General features: G+C 51.1%; 1 protein-coding gene across 7 annotated transcripts in view; it reads left to right on the plus strand.

The window, feature by feature from the left end:
• The first annotated feature begins 303 nt into the window (after positions 1-303).
• LOC122378284 (leishmanolysin-like peptidase) overlaps positions 304-23,384 on the plus strand; it is a 31,997-nt gene continuing 8,916 nt past the window's right edge. For 2 of the 7 annotated variants that reach the window (XM_043359157.1, XM_043359161.1), the window contains exons 1-9: positions 399-635; positions 6,535-6,761; positions 7,353-7,487; positions 9,082-9,182; positions 18,906-18,936; positions 19,654-19,736; positions 20,233-20,350; positions 20,749-20,927; positions 21,966-22,166. In XM_043359157.1, the coding sequence (XP_043215092.1) occupies positions 7,377-7,487; positions 9,082-9,182; positions 18,906-18,936; positions 19,654-19,736; positions 20,233-20,350; positions 20,749-20,927; positions 21,966-22,166 (824 nt within the window). In that variant the 5' untranslated portion in view covers positions 399-635; positions 6,535-6,761; positions 7,353-7,376. Of the gene's footprint in view, positions 636-2,750; positions 2,835-5,996; positions 6,076-6,534; positions 6,762-7,180; positions 7,488-9,081; positions 9,183-18,905; positions 18,937-19,653; positions 19,737-20,232; positions 20,351-20,748; positions 20,928-21,965; positions 22,167-23,384 lie in introns of those variants that run through there. The other 5 variants (XM_043359155.1, XM_043359159.1, XM_043359156.1 and 2 more) reach the window with 4 other exon arrangements.

Consider the following 23,384-nt stretch of genomic DNA (forward strand, 5'->3'; position numbering starts at 1 on the left):
TACATATGGTAGCAATTTCCGCAGAAGTACCCCTTCGCTACCCTTGGCTGCTTTCAATATTTATTATTTTTTGTGATCTTTGAGAACAAAAATATTTTTTGTTCGAAACAGAGTGTAACAAAATATCAGAAACACTTCTTCTGGTGCTCATCGCTTGATCATTAGGCTAAACAACTAACATCTATTCATTTGCTAAATTTCTAGCTCAGCTGAAAGTAAAAAACTCCTACTCTATTTGGTAGCAACTACGACATATAAAACTCACTTTAGTTTCTATCGTCGCAGCTGCGTCAGAACGACGTCAGAATAGGTCTCATGCAGTTCTCTATATACCGTGGTCTCATGCCGCGCTTGTTGAAAGCCGGCGGCCGGCCGCAAGCGATTCGATAATTTATACCGAATTTTTTGACGAGTCTGAAGCCTATGTCCTATAGGTATCTTGTCCTAAGTAGCCCTAAGCCATAACAAGTTGAGAATCTCGAGCACGACCTCGAATTTGAGAACAAGATCTAATCTATGAATGGGAAAAAATGGAGGCCTTGAACTTGAGATAGATAAGTCGGTATTCTTATAGCATCAAAGTTCGAAGGTGAAGGAGGCATGTCGATTTGTTGAGCACAACGCGTTTTTTTTTGGTAAGTAGAAGCCTAAATTGAAATCCTAATGCTAATTGATTTATATACCGTGATTGATATATCAAACATCAATAACAATAAGTCATTATTTAGACAAGTCATTGCAAGACAAGTTTGAGCTGAAGTCTAAACTTGACGTGTGTCGTGCTCGTGTATCAGGGCCAAGGCTATATCAGGGCCATCAGGGAACAGTGCGGTGCAGGGATGCGGAGCCGTGGAAATTTCAGACGGCTCCGGCTCCGGCTCCGGCTCCGGAGAAAAAATCGGCTCCGGCTCCGGCTCCGGCTCCGGGTGAATATCATGGCGGCTCCGGCTCCGACTCCGAGTAAAATGATCCGGCTCCGGCGGCTCCGGCTCCGGCTTCTACTCAGTACATCCACAATGCGATCAATTAACCTTCGCCCCAGTGGGGGGGGGGGGCATATGTTACTACCCTGTCGCGTTTTTTGCGTGTGAATAAAAAACCGCGGCGCGTAGCGCCGCGCCGCTTGGGGTAGCTTTTGGTACATCAATTTTGGACAATGTGTGAAATTTTTGACCCCAGGTCATGTCAGGTCAGGTCACCAGGTCAAGTTAACTGACCAAGCCTAAAAAAAAGTTTGCAATCATGTCCAGCCTGCAATGTTTGTCAGAAAGGTTTTAAACTTGGTGGATTGCATGCTGTTATGGGCACCTACAATTTGTATATCTCGGATTTTTTATATCCGTGACCTAAGGTCAGGTCAGTGGCGTGACCTTTCCATTACAAGTCAATGGAGAAAAATGAAAATGCCTCTAGATCCGTGTGTACGCATAGGAACAGTCCAAATATTTCAGAATCACAATGATTTAGTCCACTCGTGACGACCAAGAGGTCATTTTTGCTGATAGCCTCTAGAAAGGTCATTCGAGGTCATTTGAGGCTACAAACAGTTTTTTGCCAATAACTCGCGATTGGAAAGAGATAGAACGCTGGGGATGGTTTCATTGTGTTAGTCTTGTTGAGACGCATCGACTGATATGCAACATGACCTTTTCCGGTCAGGTCATGACCTTGACCTGAGGTCAAATTTTCAAGTTGACCTTTCAAGGTCAAATTATAGTTCATTCGACGCGTCTCGGCGAGGGGAACACGATTCTGGCAATAGAAATGTCGTGGCTTTTTGTAGTCGAAAGTTATTGTCGAAAAACACTTTTCGTAAAAACGGCTATTTTTGGAGTTTTTGCCCTCTGGAGGCTAAACCGTTGACCTGAGGTCAATATTGATAATGACCTTTTCAAAAGAAGAGTTCAAAAGCTACCGATTGCTGTTCCATGCGTTTTCCTAGCTATCATAGTTCCTGAGATAGCGGCATGTTTTCTGAAAAATATCATGACAATTGGCAAATTTTGACCTTTGATGACCTCTGGTGACCCCAATATTGCTCTAAGGTGAAAAATGACCGAAATACTTTCAAACGTACGCATTGAGAGCTATCGACTACTTTTTACCGCGTCTTTCTAGCCCTCTTAGTTTTTGAGTTAAAGGTGGGTGGTAACATATGCCCCCCCTCACTAGGGCGAAGTTGGCTGAGACCGCCACTGGGGCGCGGGTTAAATACGGGTGGAAGAAAAAAAGGCGATGGGATTGGTACACGTTGCTTCTGTATTTGTATAACAAGGCTATTTTGAATACCACATTGTTTTACGCCTTGTACTGTCAAACCGAACTAGGTAAATAATTGTTTCCTCGTAAGAAAAGGAGCCGGAGTCGCCCCCTTTTTTGACGGCTCCGGCTCCGGCTCCGGCTCCGGGTTATATTGTTTCACGGCTCCGGCTCCGGCTCCGGCTCCGGGCAAAATATGCCGGCTCCGGCGGCTCCGGCTCCGGCTCCGGCTCCGGCTCCGCATCCCTGGTGCGGTGCAAGTGCGGTGCAGCGCTTTGGTCGATGGACATTACCCATAGTTCACTTCTTTAGGTATACCTATCATTTTGCTATAGTCTGAGTCAGGTGGGCTACACGAGGTGCTGAGCCTGACTCCTGATGTTGAGGTAGGTTGAGACTTGAGACAGAGGTAGTTGCGCTAGGTGACAGTTGGCAAACCTTAAATTGCCCAGTCTTTCGGCGCTGGATTTTATTCCACCTCGTGTTCGCAGTCTCCCGAAGAACGAAGATTCGGTATCAGAAGAGCAGACGTCACACGAAGGTTTTCCAACCAAGGAGAGGCGCTACACCCGGAGGTACCCAGTAACCCACTTCTTTCGAAGATTCTACCAGAGGATTCTACAGGGTGTTTCACAATTAACGTTACAAGATCAAAGCTCAATATCTCTGGGCATAATTATTTTATTTCCGCCAAAATTGCACCATATGCACCCAAAACCACAGAGACCAACATCGCGAGAGCCTACTCGAGAGCCTACTCGAAGTGGCCGCCTCCAGCCTTCACAGCGGCAGCCAACCGTCTCCTGAAGTCACGGACCGCGGCACGCACAACCGCGTCGGGGATCTTCTGCCAGGCGCTGATCAGAGATCGCTTGAGATCGTCGATCTTCTTGTGCGGTTTGGAGCAAGCTTCCTTTTCGAGCACGGACCACATCGTGTAATCCATCGGATTCAGATCTGGGGATGATGGGGGCCACTGGTCCTTGGTGATGAAGCCTGGGCAGTTGTCTTCGCACCACTGTTGGGTGACGCGCGCGGTGTGGCTTGTTGCGCCGTCCTGCTGAAAAGTCCAGCCCTTGTCTCCGTACGTCTTCTTGGCCCACGGCTTCAGCGTCTGTTCAAGGATGGTCTCGATGTAGGTTTCTTTGTTGATTTTTACGCCCTCGGGCACAAAAACCAACGGCGACTTGCCGGCCTGGCTGACGGCCGCCCAGACCATCACTGAAGCGGGTTTCTGAGTCCGGAAGACCCGGAAGTCCGGAAGACCCGGAAGGTCTGTGCCCCCTGGCGACCGACAGCTGTTGCGGAGCTTCATGCACTAGTGCCCCCGATCCGCATCGCGGCGGGCCGCAGGGGGCACGCGTTAATCCACCCACACATCCCAGCCGCCAGGTCGGCTCGCCAGTCGCCGGCCGGCACGCAAGTCACCTTTCTGACACGAGGTAGGAAATGACGTCATTGCCATTGAAGCCTGTGCGTTGAAGACTTGAAATTCATACAGGAGGTGCGTAATAGATACCTTTTGACTACACCACGCAGCCATGTACAGCCGTCTTCAAACAGGTCCGCGAGCAACAAGCTTATCACACAGGCTCTAATAGTGATATTCGAGATAATCGCAGACTCGGACCTCATTTGGATCAGTCTTTCATTGTGAATTTTATGTTTTACTTTGCCAGCTTGGCTTCACGCGTGAAGTGTCTGCTGAGCAGGTCGTTTGTCTAGGAGTATGAAAGTTTTATTTTTAGCCCAACTTCTAAAGCATTCGTCCCTTTTGGATGTAAACGTTACCAACTACAAAGAATTTGCTTTGTCTTGGAACAGGTATATTACATTACTGGAACAGGTATATTACATTACAGGCTATAAAAGACATGAGATTAGATTCGAGTAAAGCAATAGCACAGTTACCAGGCAATAGGCAGACAGGCGCAATGTTACCCGCTACACGCGCAGTGAAGAAAACACTGCCGCGCCACTCGGGCTCAACAGGTCCTGACTGGACCGGCGACCCACCGGTACTCACATCACTGCGTGGCGAGGCCGCGGAGGAGCACCGCTCCGTCCGTGACGGGGCGGACGAGTGCCCGCGAAGGCGAACAAGAGAGAGCCAGAAGCGAGCCAGTAGAGCGAGCCCCGAGCCTACGCCACGCGCGCGTATTTATACCGTCACACGCAGTGTGACGTCACAACCCGCGTACTTTCACGCAATCCGAGGGCCACAGTATAACATATAGAAATAATACACATACACGCACGTTACAGGCATGGCCGTGAGAATCCGTCCTTATTCGCGAATGACGACACCACCAGCGAAACAAGCGCTAACTCACAAACTCACAAGATGTCAGATTTTCATATAACTAGAATACCAGATAGGATATAAAGTCACACACTTTTTGTCAACAGTTAATATCATTACAATAAACAATGCGACCCGGTACCTCATCGTTGTTTATTGTACCAGAAGGCCCGTATTGTTTCTCGTAATGTTACATTGCCAATTTTTAAACGTACCTAATGCAACCGACAAACAATGAAACTAGCATTATGTTTTCTGCTTTCATGGAAAACCCGTGAAACCACGTAAAATAGTGAACATTCCGTGACACAGTCAGTTTTGTCTCTAAGGTATCTTATCTTATATGTGCAATAGACCATGCAACCCGTATCAAATTGGGCGACATACATCAGCTTAGAACGTGGCATATCGAACACTGTAAAGTACAATAAATCATGCAGTCCGTGAGGGTCGGTCCTGCAATAAGTTATTACGCACGTATTTACCGTAATGCGTCGTAATCTATTTCACACAAGGAATAATGCGATTGATCCGTATTCCAGGTCTGCTCCTATCTATTCTTTGTTAGCTATACTGAGCTACAGGAGAAAAAGCCTGTTCCAATCCATTGCAGGGCTAATTACATAAATATAAAAACTACATGTTCTAAACGTCGGAGAAACGTGTACTTAACGTGGCACGGCTGTGCGGCGTGAAAGTCGTGACCTCGCGCTCCGGCCCGGTCTCGCCAGCGCGCCCCCAGGGTCGGGCGAAAGTCATCTCCTCGCGCTCCGTCCCGGGTTCACCGTCACGTCCCGAGGGGTCGGGCGAAGGTCGGTCAGTGGCCAGTGCGTAGGTTGCGACACCGTGCCGCCTCGCCGGTGCGTGTGGGCGGTACGGTCTCACCACGGCACCGGCCGCGGTCCACGCCGCCGCTGCGTGGTGTTGCAGCGAGCCTTGCGCCACCAGAGGCAGTGATGCAGGTCACATCCACCGCGATCGTGGCACGGTCACCGAAGGTGGCGGCGCCGGTCGCGCCCACCGCGACCGTGATTTTCTCACATCATCTGCTACACCCATTATCTGTCCAAAGGGCATTCAAAATGCAATTAACCAAGACCAGAATTATGTGCTCTTTCCAATGGTGTATAGTGTTTTCAGAAAAACCACCTTTAAGTGCACCAAAATTGAGTGGGAACTCTTGTAACGGTAATTGTGAAACACCCTGTACATCGTCCGACCAATAACGTTCGATAACCGCAGCCCAGCCCCCGCCGACCTCGAACGGGATTGGTCGGACGGCGTTAGCGTATAGCATCTTCTGTGCCCTGCCCTGGCGACGGTGCTCCTGCTCAAAGTAAACGACGACTAACATCATTAGCGCTGCTAATAGAATACTACCGCTGGATGTACGAATCTGAGCGTGAGTGTGAACATCCGCCCTTTCTTTCCTCAGGACCAACTCACTGTCCTTCTTCATCTTCACCTTGTCCGGCCTCCGAGCTGGCGGTCGTCCCGATCAGAGGCAACCGGCGGTGAGGACAAGTTCTCGCTAAGACGACTCTTTAGTGCCCGCCCTGATTTAGAAAATAGCCTCTCCGGGTGACCGTTTCGTCTGGAGTGGCAGGGCTGCATCCAGGGTATACCTATCTGTAAGAATCTTGGGTATACCCTGGACTGCATCCAGCGGGTATATTGTGCTGGCGCCTGGCTGTACCACCCTGGCAGCTTGCGGTTTATTTAGCTTTGGCTTTTGCCATTTTGGTGGACCGTGGGAGGTCCGCACAGTCCGATGTCTATGCCCAATCCGAAACCGCGCATAGGTATTATGTGTTTATATTCTCGCGCCATTTAGTAAATACCGGCGCTGTTATAAAGCATTCTACGAATATTGATACGCATGACGTATTGTAATCTCGGAGGCGGGTATGTCTAATTTGCTAAGAAATAGGTACTCCCTATTTCTTATTTATTACGCTCTGTTATTCGGGCAGGCGCGGTCGTCCTGGCGAAATGCCGATGGAATATCCGAGAGAAGACTGCCATCGCTGAAGGGGACGCGACTCCAGTCTTTGATGGACCAGCGGATATCAGCGTTTCCGGGCCAACGGCAGCCGCGGGATCTTCTGGGCTAGCCTAACTACATAGCTGTCAGTTCCGTCTGGAAGCAGAACTTCTTGTGTGATCGGCTCGGGTGATCGACGTGGAGGCATCTTATGAAGTGAGTGTGTACTGTGTAGTCTTGGGTTGTTGTGGATGCCGAGGTCATATTTAACAATTCAATATTTAAAATAATGCTGAGGTCCGTTGCCGGCAGTTTTACCAATATCCTCGTGATGGTGGCTTGCAAGATTTTTACTTCAATCGAAGTCGTCAACTGTTCATAGTCATCCTAAACGGTGAAAAAAGCTCATGGTCACTTTAGTCTGACAGTTTTGTATTGAAGGATTATTATTATAGCATATATTACCGTACATGTGCCACGGGTCCTACCCTACGGCGTATGTGCCGTGCATGCCCCCCCCCCCCCACCCTACACACACTTACAGAATATACCCTATGTATGGGTGGGGAGTCAGTGGAGTGTCCGCCGCTATATAGGTATAACCGGCTTGACTCGCCTCCCACTAATACGGCGGCGCTCATCTCCACGCCTCCGACGTGCCTCCCCCCGGTGTCGGAGTGGACTCGCCCGGCAGTCGATCGCCGGGCCGGTATCGTCGCCCGGGCGCCGGAACCGACCCAGTCTGTTGTCGGCCGGCGCGCGATGAGGACCGGCCCGGCGCGCTGTGACTCTGTGACCTGCCTGTAGGGTGCCTGCCCCGTGTCGGACACTATGCGGTCGCCGCGGGCCGCCCTGGCGTGGCATCTCTGCTGGGGCATTGTCGTCCACATGGCGGGCGCGCACAAAGACCATTGCGTGCACGTGCACCCCCGGCCGGACGAGGTGAGCACTGAACAGTGGGCTGGGAGCAGGCGCTCCCTCCCTGCACGCGTCAGACGACCGGCCATCGCACGTACTTAAAACGGGCCGGCCGCGTTATTTGTCATAGTTTTGAAGGCATTGTTTCATGAAACACAAAATATACATGTACATGTTTGTATGAATGCTCAAAAAGCTCAGAGTCCCACGTCCCATCTGCATGGTAGAGATGCTGCTTATGTACGGTTTGGATCTCCAGCACCGGGACTTGATTTGTCGCCGCCATGTCAGCTTATTCTGGGATCGAGGCGATTTCTCACGCCTGGCCTACGATGATAAACGAAAACGTATTTACAGTTTCAAAAACATATTTGCTTCTCTGTTTTGCATTACCGATTTGTTGTTCATTACGATCTTACGACCGGTCCTTGGCCGATGGCTGGCGGTGCCGTCTAATATTCTAGCTAAGTTCGGTGTCGAACTTAAAGACTAGGTATCTGCCGTGGTAAGGTTGCCCTGTGCCTGCCGATTAGAGAAGAGAGTTCCTTATATGTTTTATCTCTCTAACGGCAGCTAGGGTGGTGATTATGTAAGGCGGTTTGTTCAGATATTGCCCGCGCCAAACAGGGGCGCGGGAACTACTTTCCGACTGGGGGGGCACACCATAATAGAGATTAACCTAGGGTACCCCCAAATCTAGTTTTCTCACCGGTTTTAGGCCACTTATTTTCCACCCCTCGGCTTTTTCAACAAAAAAAGAAAACATTTGCAAAACAAAGTATGGTATTCCGTCTCAAAGCTGTGGGGGCACCGCCCCCACGGCCCCAGAGTTGGGGGGGGGCAAGCTGCCCCCACTGCCCCCCCCCCGGCTCCCGCGCCTATGGCGCCAAATATCCTGCTCTCCAATTTCAATGCGTAACCCAGTGCTCTTTATGGAGATTGAACCATTACCAGACATCTTGCGGTAGCAACAAACGAGCGAGTGCTATATGGAATGAGCCTCGCACGTACACACTGCACAAGTGTGATGTGAGACCCCAGCTGACTTTTATGGGTCACCATTTTATCCAATCCATGACCCTGTGACATTTGTGTTTCAACCGGTCCAGCCGTTATATGTAGAAGAGGCCTCTGCCCGTGCGTAAATACCTGAATTAGTAGTTGGCACCGCGACCGTGACACATGGGGATGCATTTCGTTGTGCCATGAGGGTGCCCACCGATAGGTAAAGTTTCAGCCCAATCGGTCCAGCGGTTCCAGTCACAGTAATTGAAGAACAATTTTGTTACGACTGCTTTGGCACTTCACATTTGCCGCGACAGTCATCCAAATTGATCTAGAGTAATTATCGTAGTAAATAACACTAAAAACCCGCTAGTCAATAGATCAAACGGTTGCTGAGATATTCACCTTTTAAAAGCGTTATATATAGGCAGGGCCGGCCTGCTCGTTCCTGTACGTTTTTTTTCGATTGATAAGGATCGTTTTTTGCTCGCTCATAACCAGCGGTAAAATTGTACAAATATTCCACGACAATGTTGCTTATTTCACCAAATTGGCATCCACCGATGACGGTCCCGTCCCTCCACTGACGTCGTTTGTGTCCGCCCGTCCACAGGTGATCCACGGCGTGCACATAGAGCCGGCGCACGTGATGAGGCGCCGCTCAGCGGACCAGCAGCTGAGGGTCAAACTAAGCTACGACCGCAGTGTGTTCAGGTCAGTGTGGCTATATGCACAGACAGTGGGGCAGTGTGTGGGCGGGGTGGGTGCCGTGGGTGCTGGTTATTGGTTGGCGGTCAAAAGTTAGCGGTGCACGGTTATTGATTTTCAACGGCTAGCTATCAAAAGTCACTTCAGTAACCAGTAGTCGATAGGCAGCATTGAGCTGCCAACATGAGTAGTAACCATTACTATCGTAGTATTTAGTGGTCAGTAGTCTTTGGGATGTGGCCGCAGTTCATTGGTTGGCGGCTTATTCCCGCTGGTCATTGGTCAGCAGGTCACTCCCGCTGGTCATTGGTCGGTAGGTCACTCCCGCTGGTCATTGGTCGGTAAGTCACTCCCGCTGGTCATTGGTCGGTAGGTCACTCCCGCTGGTCATTGGTCAGCAGGTCATTGCCGCTGGTCATTGGTCGGAGCGGTCAGCGATCAACTTTCAGCCGTCAGCAACGTCTACCGGTTTCACAACTTCCCACGGTGGCGTGGTTCGCTGTTGGATCTTTTCTTAGATAAATGAATAGGTCCAGTAGGTCAGTTCCTTGCTATGCTAGCGCTGCTTTATAAAAGGTACTGAACATCCGGGTCATGATATCGTAGGAGCCAGGAGGCGACTCACATATGATTATTTGTATCATTACAACTATTTATATGGGCGCAAGGAAAACAAACGACCCCCATCGATGAAAGAGAAAGTGATTCTCACGCCTCACAGATCTGCATTCGGCCGGAGCCTTCCCCGCGCACCAAATCCGTCCCTCCGGTGTGTAAACACGTCACCGATTCAATTACAACTGACATCTGACGCCTATCGTCATGACTGACGTGTCCGTCCGCCAGTATCGGCTCGGGGACGGCAGAGGCAGGCGCGCTCCCCGCGCGGCGGTGCGGCACCTGGCCGCACCGTGGTCAGCTTTCACAGGCGGGCCGCCGGCCTCTGACCCAGATCGCACGTGTGCGAGTCCACTACACGGAACTGGGTGGACAGACGGCCGGAGATGAGGGGGAGGGGGACGGGGGCGAGTCCATTATACAGAGCTGAGTGGGCAGAGGGTGGAGAGGAGAGGAGAGGGGAGGGAAGAGTGGCGGAGATGAGACACCTCGGAGGCGGAGATGAACACCTCGGATGTTAGCAATGAGTATGCTCAGGTAACTTGGACGTTTTATTATGAAATTTGCCTGTTCCAGAGATGTTGCAGTAAGACAGTGCAGATTGATTGCGACTGCTTCCGCTTCACCGGCACCTGCTGACTTTCCGGTTGCTGCGATTGGTGTCACGCCACTGGGCTAGCACACGGTATCCTGATGCTGGAGAGGTCTACAGTACGTATTCCCGTGCAAGCGCTCCGTAATTATCCAGGAGAAAGCATTCATTTGCGTTACGGCGAAATTGGCATTTGTAGCGTGCTGCCTGGTAGGCATGCATGTGTGATTCTGGTGCAGCGAGACGGCGCTGCCGTTTTCTCTGCTCTGTCCAGCGGCCGGACCGGCCCGGATCTCTCTCTCTCTCTCTCTCTCTCTCTCTCTCTCTCTCTCTCTCTCTCTCTCTCTCTCTCTCTCTCTCTCTCTCTCTCTCTCTCTCTCTCTCTCTCTCTCTCTCTCTCTCTCTCCCCCTCTCTCTCTCTTCAACTGACCAGTAAAACGCCTTTTGGTCGAAGAACGAGCGAGCGAGATAGTGAGCCCTGCACGTGCAGAACGGCGAGAGGGTACTTCCAACGGGCTTGTGCAAAGCACCCTTCTAAACGGTCGCTAGCGGTGTACCAAATTTGAACGCAATCGGCCCAGCCGTTCCTGAGATCTGGAAGCGGCATTCTGCACGTGCGCACGTGCAAACGGGGTCCAAAATGACTTTTGCACGGCATCCTACTAACCGGTCCCCAACCGTGTACCAAATTTGAGCGCAATCGGCCCAGCCGTTCTCGAGATCTGGAAACGCCCCCTGCACGTGCGCACGTGCAGTAGCACCCTAACCGCAACACATGGGAATGCATTGCCTGGTGGGTGCCTACCTGTATGCCAAGTTTCAGCGAAATCGTCCCAGTAATTACCGAGTTACTGAAATGGGAACAAATTTGGCACCTCTTATTGTTGTATTTTGCACGTGCAGTGGGGGTCACTCACATAGATGAAGAGTATCTGACCTTTGGTAGAAGGGATGCAGCTACCCTATAAAAATGACCGCAAGACAATCACTCAAGCCGCTGCTGAGATATGGGCCTCTCAAAATCATTACTTTTGCAAAACTGCTTGAACACCCTTGAGTTTTCACGTGGCACGTGCCACGGCGGTCACTGAGATGCATCAAAAGTAGTCAATTACGGGGTAGAAGGGATGGGGCTACCCAGCAAAAAAGACCGCAGGCCATTCGGTCCAGCGGTTGCTGAGATATAAGCCTCTCAAAAGCGTTACAGGCCGGGCCGGGCCGGGCCGCTCATACTGAGATTTTTCCGTTATATTGAAAAGACTTCGCTTCGCTCGCTGCGCTCGCTCGCTCGTAATTATTACTGATTCTGCGGCGAGAAGGACTGAATGCCCTATCACACTATCACATGTCGCCCCTGTTCGTGTGCATCATTTTGTCATACATCGTTATGACCACGCCTGAATACGACACGAGTACATGCACCGAACCTCGTTACACTTATACAGTACCTATACCTGCAATCTGCATGTTATATGCAGTAAACATCCGCTCAGCATTTGGCCAAACACGCGATCCCCCGCCCACCATGCTGCGTGCCCAGGTTCACCGGTTGCTCGGTATTCCGTCTGTGCCCGACCGTCTACCGCCTGGGGGGACGGCTGCAGCGGTGACACGCGTGTCCCGGACACCACGGATGCCGCCAGGCCAGTCATTGCGTCATCCTGTCGAGTCGACCGCAGTGAAGCCGTACGATACATGTCAGGGATGTCAGCGGCGTTCTCCGGACGGCGAGATGCGTTGACGGGCCGAGATGGCCGAGGTCCACTGTCGGGTTTTTAGTGTTCGCCTCGTGTTGAGTGTTTTTGTCTCGTCTGTCAGCGGTCATGAAGGCGTATCGGCGGCGGCTCCCGTGTCTCATATGACGGGCACTAGACAGTGAACCTGATTACACGGCGTGCGTGATCGCTTTACCAGACGGTAGTCATGTTTCACGCCATAAATGGCAGTCGTCACAGTCGCCGACCGTTTTTGCCGACCGTTTTGATACCAATAAGTTAGGCTTGATTGGGCCTAAATGATTATATGCCTGCATGCTCTTTCTGATTGAAACAACATTTAAGGGTGATATGGTATACCTATATTTTATCAGCTTAGCAGAGGTTCCCGGTCGTGTTGTGTACTGCATAATGGCTTTACATGCTTTGTTTCTATGCTCGCCTGCCCGCAAAGCTGGATATGTACCAACTCATTGGCGGCCAATCGGCCACCATGTGGGCGATTATCGTATACAATTTATACGGTTGTGGTTTGAAGTTCTAATAACACTTCCGTTGCAGTATCGTATGACAGGTTGGCCTCTCGCCGATGTGAGCCGGTACTGATTTGATCTGTAGCTAACGATGTACTTCTTAAGTCTAAACTGGCCTACATCAGCTGGACCTTTGAAGGTCGGCGTGTGCTCGATGCTGATAAAACCGGTCGCTGTATTTATGAGTTTTGTTTGTCGGAAGTTGTGTAGTGTCTTAGACCTCTTCCCGTCTGTCTTGAACATCTGAAGGTATTCGGGCATGCCGGGCGAATCGAGTCGCGTACACGATAGTTTCCTGCTGCGAGCTCTTGTCTGTTCTCGCATACTGATATTAGCAGGTGAGTTTCGCCACCTACCGTGTCGCATTCTTTCCACATATTGTCATTTTATTCATTTCTGCTCTAGTTGTCTTCCCTGTCAACCGGCAATGTTAGCCAATATTTTGACAACCCGTGCAGCAATTTAAGGTGTGTCTCTTCTGACTGGACGTCTCTGGGCCCTTGTTCTCCACCGCCATTCCGTTTTGTAAGAGTTCCCGGAACTTACGAGACGCCTTGCTTTTGCGGCATGTCTTCCGGGGCATGTAATATGTGCCGATTACCATGATAGAGGCGATTATGACGTAAGGCTCTGCCGGTGCCGGCGCCCTTTCGCTGATGTTCGAGGAGGGCTGGTTAGTCGCCGCCGTCGCCGTAAGTGTGCCGCCGTTCCGGCTGGCTGCGCCGCCCTCGCCGCCGCCGCGCCGCTCTCCGCCGCCCGGCCGACACAGTGATCCAGATTGGAGGCTGCCCGAGCTGGAACTGCCGCCGGCCGGCACCCGACGCTCCCCTTGAGGGACGGGTGGGGCGGTAAAGGGGAGGGACTGTACTTACGAGGTGTGGCTAAAAAGAAACCGGACTGCTCGTGCTGACCATAAAGTAGGGGGCCCGAAAACTAGCGAGACACTGGACATTAATCTTTATCATATTGTCGTGATGTGTGCCATACGGCACCTCGATATCGCTATTATTCTCCTTTCCACAGCTCTTTGTTTTATTGATGACGCTGACGGTGGTCACTCCGGTCTGGATGTCCTCGACCGATTCAAAATGGGTTTCCTTGACGACGTTTTTCATTTCAGGGAACAGCCAAAAGTCACAGGGAGGGAGGTTTGGCAAATAGGAGGGTGCTTGAGCACCGCGACCTACTTTTCGGCAAAGAACTGCTTGACGCTAATGGCAGAATGCACGGGAGCGTTGTCGTGATGGAGCACCCAGTTCTTGGCTTCCCAGAAATTCCACTTGGTGCGCCTGACTCGTGAAATGAGGCGTCCCGGGTCTTCCTTGTAGAAATGCTGGTCGACTGTGGTACACCTCCAGCACGAACTGGCGGTGAACGAATCCCCTATGATCGAAAAAGACGATCAATGTCGTCTCCACTCTCGACTTCGACATGCGCGCGGACGTTGATGGACCTCCAGACCTTGGGGTCATCACCGACATCCTCAGGACCAGTGCTGAACCTCGTATGCCATTCAAACACTTGCATGTTACACATGACTTGCTCCCCATTAACAGCCTTGAACAGATTCAGCGTCTCTGTTGGACTTTTCTCCAGTCTGGCAAGGAACGTGATGTTCCCTCTTTTTTCGAAGTTCATTGTAGAAGCCTGGCGATGACAAGGCCGCCGAACATCGATAAAACAAAGAGCTGTGGAAAGGAGAATAATTGCGATATCGAGATGCCGTTTGGCACACATCACGACAATATGCTAAAGATTAATGCCAAGTGTCTCGCTAGTCTTCTGGTCCCGTACTTTATGGCCAGCACGAGCAGTCCGGTTTCTTTTTAGCCACACCTCGTATATACCGCCTCACTGCGAGGGTGGGCGCCCAGAGGAGCGCCGGAGGAATCAGTCGCCGCTGGAGATCGTAGGTGTTCTTTCCCGACTGCCAGCGTCGCTGATAAACAAGAGCGAGGCACCGGGCCTTGTGTGTTTATCAGGGATCTCCCGCTGTTTTTGCTTGCCTCCAATGGCTCCCCTTGTAAGACGGAGCGGTCCAGAACAATCGTCCAACTGTCCGACCGAGCTCCAGCCGGCGATTTTTTGTTGTCCATGGTGCGGTGTCCCACTTGTCGGACCGAAATAGCTGTGTCCACGGCCGGCTGGCCGGCGCCCCTCGCCACCCCCGGCCCCGGTCACGGACCGCGGCCGTCCCCGTGCCGTATCGGGCACGGCGCGCCCGGATCGCCCGGCTTTCATTCTGACCGGCCCAGAGGCATGCACCCGAGCGACTCCAGCGATTCCATCTCGACTGGACCGGCGGGGCGGGCATCCTCACGCTCTGTGTCCCACCACGTGTGACCCCGTACGGCACACACCCGGCACGGCACGGACCGCTGACCCGTGTGCCAGCACGTGCAGCGTGCACCCGTCCTCCCGGCGGCCGCCCACGGCTGGCGCTGTGCCGGTGAAAGTGGTGCTCGTCGAACCCGGCCGCTGTCACGTCTCTCCCACCGCAACGGCCTTCCAGCTGATCGCGGATAGAGCTGCCGCTTTGGCTGCTACCGGATACCTACCCATAGAGCCGGCCAGATGACAGGTGGTGGAGCCGCCAGATTACTGCCGCTCAGGGACACGGCCTTATCGACATGATTCTAAGGTAGGGATGATAAGATAGCGGAGCCATTCCAAACTCCCGGTGTAATCCTTGAGCTCTAGCTGCGGATTAAATAACATTCATTATTTAAAGCAGTCTGTGGCAGATTGATAAACTCTGGTCGCTATGTTCACTGTCTGATTTCATTGATCCGATATTCAGTTGTCAGTACGTCGGCGATAATGATTAAAGCTGAAACTGACTGAGACCGTGTGTATGGGGTGGTCGACTTTTCTGGGTCTTATGAGCCTCGTGGGACCGGGAAATCGTGGGATTTAGTTGCATAGGACTTTGTCTGAACATTAGATATCTCATGTGATATTCATTGCGTTTGTGTCTTCGTGCAAATTCATTGTCATTCACAGGAACCCAATGTCCCTGGGTAGTTCGTGGCCGTTCCGCCGGCCATAAACCAGTTCCGAGTCGGTACGGCTCCTTTCCGTGACCTCTGAGGTGCTCTGTGGTCGGCCACGCGACGCGCGCGCCTGTGTTTCTCCGAGTGAAACGCACTAATCACGTCAGGGAACGGCGGTGTACCGGTGGCCGACAAAAACAATAGCTGGGCAGATGGTGATCGTGAGTCCTTGTTGTGGGCGGCCGGTGCGGTCGGCGCACGCACACGCCATCGACACCTGGCACCGGCCGCAGCCCCGCGAGACATCGCATGAGGCAGAATCGGCCGTTTTGGGGTCAGAATCCTTATGCCAGTTGTTGAGTTGGGCTCGTTGTCGAATTTGAATGGGCGAAAGTATGACACTTTCACGGAAGTAAATCTCATGTGGCCGGCGGAGTGCGGCAGCGTTTTTATGTCGGCGATTCGCGTGGTTCTAATCATGCCTGGCCTGGCGGAGATGCTGGGCGCCGTGGGAGCTTCTGCGGACGGCCCTGGTGCCAGTCATCGCGGCCTATTCGGCGGCGACCTCGGAGCAGCACCTGTGCCACTGTTCGGACACCTGTCCCACAGCGGAGAGAGCTGTGTGGTGCGTCAGCGGTGACCAGTCTAATCCTGCTATCGGTGATTGATTAATCGCTGTCGCTGAGTTCGGGGACGCTTGGATCGCGGATCGCATCAGCCGTTATAGCTCCGATAATCCGATTGATTGCTAAAACCTGTGTGTGATCTCGCCGCATATCAATATCGCTAGCTACACTTCATGATAGTGAGAGACGGACCGGACCACTGATCACTCATTTATGTAAGATATCAATACGATCTTTCTGTTGCAATTAGTCGAATGACCACCGATTGACGTCAGTCAAAATTAGTCACCTGTACACCGCCAGCCGCTTTCATCCCACAGCCTTCGATTTGACTTTTGGTTTCGATCATAACCGCCCTCGAGCCGCTGTCTTTGTTTGCACGGTGTGTGGTCGCTAACGGAAAGTTGCACCACCCGGCACGGCGCGGCGGCGCAATCGCCAGATCGACGCGTCATTCACTCGGTGTGATGATATGCCAGGGTGGCCGCCGCACACGGCACCGGACCGCGGCAGCGGGACGGTATGGTGTAGAGATGTCAATCGGATACCAACTTTTTGGTATACCGATACCAAACCGATACCAACTTGGTATTTGGTATTTCAATCGTAATGTGTTTGGTATTTTGTTGGTATCATAAGCCCTCACTAATGTATAAGAGGCTAAGAAGTCGGTAAAAAGTTGGTATTTCCCTCAGTTTCCCAAGTTGGTTTGGTTTCGGTATTTTCCCGTGGTTTTGGTTGGTATTTGGTTTGGTATCGGTATTCCGATTTTCCGTAATTGACATCACTAGTATGGTGGCGGGACGTCGGTATAGTTATCTTGGGTGGGGCGTCGTTGTCGGCGATAGGACGTTGATGGGAGCTAGTTTGAATATCACGGTATTGCGTACCTGTGAAATCACGTTACTGCTTTAAATGAAAAGTACCGGAGTGCTCTAACGGCCTGTCGTGCTATCATGCCGTTGAGACGACGTCCTGAAAACGACTGAAGTCGTCCATGAACTTGCCTATTCAATGGCCTGAAACAGCCCGCTCAGATATTATTTTCGCCCCTCGTATCCAGCTGATCCCTGTGATTGCACGTGGTTACCGCGAACAAGATACGCGCTGTACAGCGTTTGAAGTGATCGGGAGGGAAGAACATCAGACCGCGCCAGAGTCCTGAAGACTGTGTTCTGAAAAGCGGTTGGAGCTCATTTAGAAAGTTTGTGGTTACGCTGGGAACCAGCTGAGGTCTGAGGACCTGAGCTGATATGTACCCGAGCTGCAGGACCACAGCTGAGGTCTGAGCCGCCCACTGTTCGTTATGGCCGGTGTTTGTAAAATTTGTAAATGATCGTCTCGCAGGAACTCGTTTGCTTGGTAGCTGGAGCCAAGTCATAGCATTCCGTATCCATATCCATATCCTCGAAATATTGTGTCTGCAAATCGCAACGGCAACGTGAGTTAAGGAACTTCAGGCTTTCGCGCTTCCGTGATTCCGTCAAATCGATGCCCTCGACTGGCGGGCCGATCTTTCTTGGATAATGACCGTCTAGTGTGAAGCTTTACTAAGGATGATTTCACATGATTGACCTTAAGCGGAGCACATACTGGACCAATGCATCCGGAAGTGTGAGTCTTAGCTGCTTACGCTGCTTATTACGATCTAAATGAATCACTCGATGGTATGGTCTTACACCAGTGGATTTGATGCATTCCGGATGCAGTTCCATTTATGCCCAATCGGTCGGAAGGCGCTCGCTTTACCGTGGTTCATTGAATGCGGGGCAGGTTGTCGAATTCGATGTGTGAATCGCTGCTAAGCTCTGAGATTATTGGTAGTTCGAGCCATTGCACCGGTGTCGGTCTGTGTCACTGGTATGGTTCCGGCGGATGTGCCCGGTTCCTGCTGTGGTTCCTGCTGTACCTTCTGTTCAGCCGGCAATGGGAGCGGCCGCAGACGGTGGCGCCCGGCCCACTGCTGAGTGGGGAGACTGTGAACGGCTGCCCGGGATGGTGACGGTAATCCAATTACGGACCGCCCCGATCGACATGGGAAGGTCGGCAGCACTGTCCCAGGTTTCCCGAGGTCATATCTAACCATGGGGATGGTTTAAGGGTGGCTCGGAAGAGATAACAATGGTGGCCTTGATCCATGGAACCGCAAGATTGTCTCTTACCCGGCTGAACCGTGTGCATAAGCTAGGACGGAAAGCATGTTCTTTGCGACGTGAAGGCATGAACGAAGTCATGCACGCAGACATTACGTAATACATTGCCGTCACTAGATGGCGCTGATGACAAACGCCTGTGTTTATGCTGTACCGCAACGCATGAAATCTGGCCCACCGACTTCGTGCGTGTGTATCGCCTTGTCGCGTGAAATTGTGGGGCTGGGCAAAACGTTCTGCTAGGTCATGCTTTGGTGTTTGACTGCAAGTCATCTAAATGACGGGGTTGAACAACATCGTTACACCAACATGTGAATTAGAGAAACTGCGTACGTGTTTGGGTAAAAGACGACCCTGTTTATGTGATCGCAGGTGTATGGGTTCTATTTTGTCCGTTTGTTGCATCGAGTCATAGGCCTCTTTATATCGGGTGCGTCTGTACGTTATTGCAAAATGTTTTTTGTTCTTTGTTAGCTAACCGTTTGTTCTTCTTTTGCAGGTTAAGCAAGGAGAAGTTCGATCTCATTAATGTAAGTAACTCTATGCTAACTTGATATGCATTGTCAGATCTGTAGGATCTCTAATATGCAAATTTTCATCTCATTTCTGTCCGTCTCCTCAGTCCTCGTGTTCCCTCTGGTACATCGACGGCTTCTATCTTAGCCGTTGATGTCATTTGCCTGCACCAGTTCAAGCCTGAATCCGGGACACTGGACAGTGGACCATCTTAGATCCCTGTCGGCTCATCGTAAGCTGCCTAAATCACCGTCTGGTCTCCGTATCCGTAATGTGCCTAGATCCCGATCTGCGGGCCACATTTTGTCTCACCTACCCAACATTTGCTGCTGCTCCCATCTGTCACATATCTAATATCTCACTGAATATCGCGACTTCTGTCCCCACTGCCTTCTGTTCGGCCGTCCTGTGGTAGTACATTACAGCGGCCTTTATAGCTAATCAATCACACTCACGGACTTGCTGACTATACTGCCGTGTTAGCTGACAATCCGCTTCACCTCGCTTGTCTTTCGTGGCAAGCCCGTTGGTGGTTAAAGAACAAACACACATGCACCTAGTTAAGCCACAGTGCTGTCGCACGAACCTTATTTTGTGCCTAACAGCTCTCATGACGTTATATGCCTCATTTGTGTTAGTGTGATGGTCGATGAAACACTTAACAGTCGTGAATACCTTGATGCTCCTGAAACTCGATGTGTCTGTCTGACTGTATGTCGCCTGCCCTGCAGAATACAGTACTGCCTCAGGCGGTACAATACTGGGAAAAGGCGCTACGAGTTAGAAGAGTAGAAAACGTCATTAGATTAAATAGGTAACGTATCCACCGATTGTCTCCATTCTTATCGTATTCCTCAGCTTACATTTTGCGTCTTGTTCTATATGTGTCGGTCCTTTTCTTTTATATCATTATGTGGATTGCTCTTGTTACTCGTTCTCTTCGTTCATGGTCATGATGAAAACAGTCATTTGTAGCATCGTTACACACATATTATAGCGAAGTCTCCATCCTGATGGAAATCGACGGTCGCATCATTAGATGTCTAGATGAGCAATGCAAGTATTGCTAAATACTGCTTCATTTTAATCGTGATTTTCATTAATACCTAATCGTAATTTCATTTTAATCGTGATTACGGCCCTTGTCTTGTATGTCGACGAAAGATTTAGATGGACCGTATTCCAAATTGTTCAGTGTCATTGAACTATATGTTCTAACCATATGTTTGTACGAAGCAGCAGTTCAGCTCACATATATTATGCTACTCAGTTTTGAGCATCGTTAACTTTGTATATTTTCCTCGTTTCAGGAAGTGTCTCGATAATAAAGTGTTTTATAAGAAGGGCGATCCACTGCCTTACTGTAAGAGTGAGTGTGAAAATGTGACCATGTGTGGAGAGGTAGCCGTGCCGACCGACCATCTGCAGGTGAGCAGCGGGCCCATATAAACCCGACCGACACGGGCGCTGTCGATAGGGCCGGGTGTGTAATGCGGGGTTTGGCGCGTGCCTGAATCATTGGGGCATTCACAATTCGCCATTGAAGGCTCAGCGCATCTGAATATTTCGTTACGGACAATGACATAAGCAATGCTGCAAGGCTTTCACTTGAAATGCGTTACTTTTGGTGTGGATTAAATCATGCTGAGTGACGCGTTTGCTTTGGTGCCCGCTCAATCTAGACTTAAATTTCAAAACAAGTTTTTCATTTATGCCCAAACTGCAAATCACCAACAAGTACATGTGACTATCGATCGTAAAGAAGTTAGACCCCTTATCAGCCTTCTCTTCCCGATGTCTGAGCGTGTGTGCGCGGTGTCCGGCAGGCGTGCCGCGTCTGTAACTGGCTGGGACGCGACTGTCATGTGGCTGAGGAGGCCACTGGGCCCGGTCTGACCGGCGCCGACTTTGTGTTCTACATCTCTGCCCTGGAGACGGACCGCTGCCACCGGGGTATGACGGTGGCATACGCGGCCCACTGCCAGCAGGAGGCGGCGCTCGACAGGTCGGTGGTGAGGGGGAAGGGGCAGAGATTGAAAAGTGGACACTGGACAGTGTGGGGAGGGGAGGCACGTAGTTGGACATTGGGCAGGTGGTTGGTTGGATGGGTGGGTATGAGTGCTGGGGGCCTGGACAGTTGACAGGTCGAGTTGGGGGTGGGAATGCGGGACAGGACAGTCAAATGAGCCGGGGGTCACAGTACCGTCTGGTTGTCTATCAGACGGGGTGTTATGGTGAGGTTTGGTGCCGTCTCACGATTACACCTGACGGTGGGACGCCTCCAGTAGACAGGCAACGTCGGTTGGTGGGGCTTCGTGGGAACGGACAGTGATATTAGCTGTACAAGTCAGCGGCGTCAGGCTGGGGGCGGGTGACGAGCCGCTGGGACCTGGCCTTGGGACGAGTGACCAGTGAATTGGACTAGGTACTTTCTCTTTTAGTCTCTTTTCTGTTTATCTATGCTCTCTTCTGTCGCCGTGTGTGCACTGGATGGTTACTACGTTTGTTGCGGATGATGTCACTGTTTAGTCCGTGATCCTGGTCATACGATTATCTTTTGTGTATCTGACATGAGACGGCCTTGTTTCTGGCGTATCACATGACAACCCCGTCACATTTCTCTGTGCCAAGTGTGTATCAGATGTGCCACATTCCCCATTCACATTCACTTACTTGTGTTTTGTATTCCACCCCTTAATGTGTCACCTACGTCTTACCTGCCCTAAGCACCACACGATGCACCTGAGCACCTGAGCATAATTAAACTCAGGTCAGTCTGTGATCATCCCGGGTACCGACCCGGTGCTAACAGTAACTCTCACGTGACCTGATTTACGGCCAATTTGTTCCTTGTTTCGGACTCCGACCATTATTCTTTTTGACCCGTGTATGTATATTTCCGCCTCATCCCGGCCTTGTCATGTTCTCTATTCCAACCCACCCCTTCCATTCTCGATCGTTACCCTACTGGTCAGACCCTGCCCCGCCCCTGCCCCCCCCCCCCAGCCCTCTCTGACTGGCCGCTCCGCCCCCCCCCCCCCAGGCCGATCGCCGGGCACGCCAACCTGTGTCCAAGCAGCATCTCCACCAAGCAGCAGGAGCTGCAGACGCTCATATCCACCGTTAAACACGAGATGCTGCACGCGCTGGGCTTCTCGGTCAGCCTGTACGCCTTCTTCCGGGACAAGGAGGGCAACCCGCTCACAGAGCGAGGCGAGACCGGCAAGCCGCTGCTCAACCCGGCGTGAGTAACCAAGTAGCTGACTTGGGTGAATTGATGGTTGACTGATTATGGAAACATTCGATGCAGTCTTTCTCTCAGTGTTTTAAGTATTTTAATGGAAGGTGAGATATGCGCACCGTGTTGCCATTTTATGATCGCTGTCCTATCACTCTCTGCCGTATCACTTATTCCAAGCTTACTGTTTTGTATGTTGATGAGAACTTTCCGGTACCTACTGAAACAAGCCTGCTCAATGTTCAGATTCCTGACATCCCATCCGTCAAAATCCCGTGTGGTTACTCGACAGTCGAGCTGCGTGCAGCTGAGGGGATCTTATCCGACTCGTAAGACAACCTGTTCTGTTATCCGAATTCCAGTTTAGGCAAACTGGCAATGATTATTTCGATGTAACCCTCCGGTACGTAACGTCATAACCCAATGAGTTATCACGACCACTGCGGGGCCTCGATATTACAGAAAGCCTGGACCGTACTCCTACTGGCTTTTCTGAGCTCTCACATGCTTGGCGGGGATCGAAGACGGAATATGATATACAGGGTGGGCCAGAATAAGTGTAACAGTTTCTAACGCACATTCTGTGTATTTAATATTTCAAATCTAGACATATTTTGTAAAAATGCGAAAGCCAACAGTCTGCCAAATGAGTATAGGAGAAAGAATTACCTCTCTATCAGCAATGGTTTTCTTACCAGAAGAAAAAGTAAAAATCATCCATTTATGGTATGAAACAAAACCGTGCGTAGCTGTTAAACGTCGTCTCCGGCAGGAGTTCGGCTGTCACTCATCACAGGTACCTTCGAACGCGGAGATCCATCGATTTGTAAGTCATTTTGAGAAGGAAGGGAGTGTCCTAAAGCAGGCGAAGGGTAGATCTGGTCGTACACCTGAGGAGACAGGAGATGGAGATAGGATTGAGAGGTCCGTCAATCCGTTAGTGAGTCACCGAGGACCTCCATCCGGCATCGCTGCCAGGAGCTGGGGATGGCACGGACGGCAGTCTTTGAAGAGTCCTCCGCAAGAACCTTCGGTTCTTCCCATATACCGGAGGGACACCGCGGAGAGGGTGGGAGCCAGTTTCCTCGAACGCGTGCACATGTGTTTGCAGGCAAAGGTGCCCTCTTTGAGCACATGCGCAAATAAAAGAAAACACGCAAATGTTGTTTTTTATTGATGACGATAATCTTATTTTGCTAGGATTTTTTTTTCGAGGTAAATATT

The sequence above is a fragment of the Amphibalanus amphitrite genome, unplaced genomic scaffold (genome assembly GCF_019059575.1).
Source record: "Amphibalanus amphitrite isolate SeventyFive unplaced genomic scaffold, NRLGWU_Aamphi_draft 000057F_arrow, whole genome shotgun sequence".
NCBI classification, from domain to species: Eukaryota; Metazoa; Arthropoda; class Thecostraca; order Balanomorpha; family Balanidae; genus Amphibalanus; species Amphibalanus amphitrite.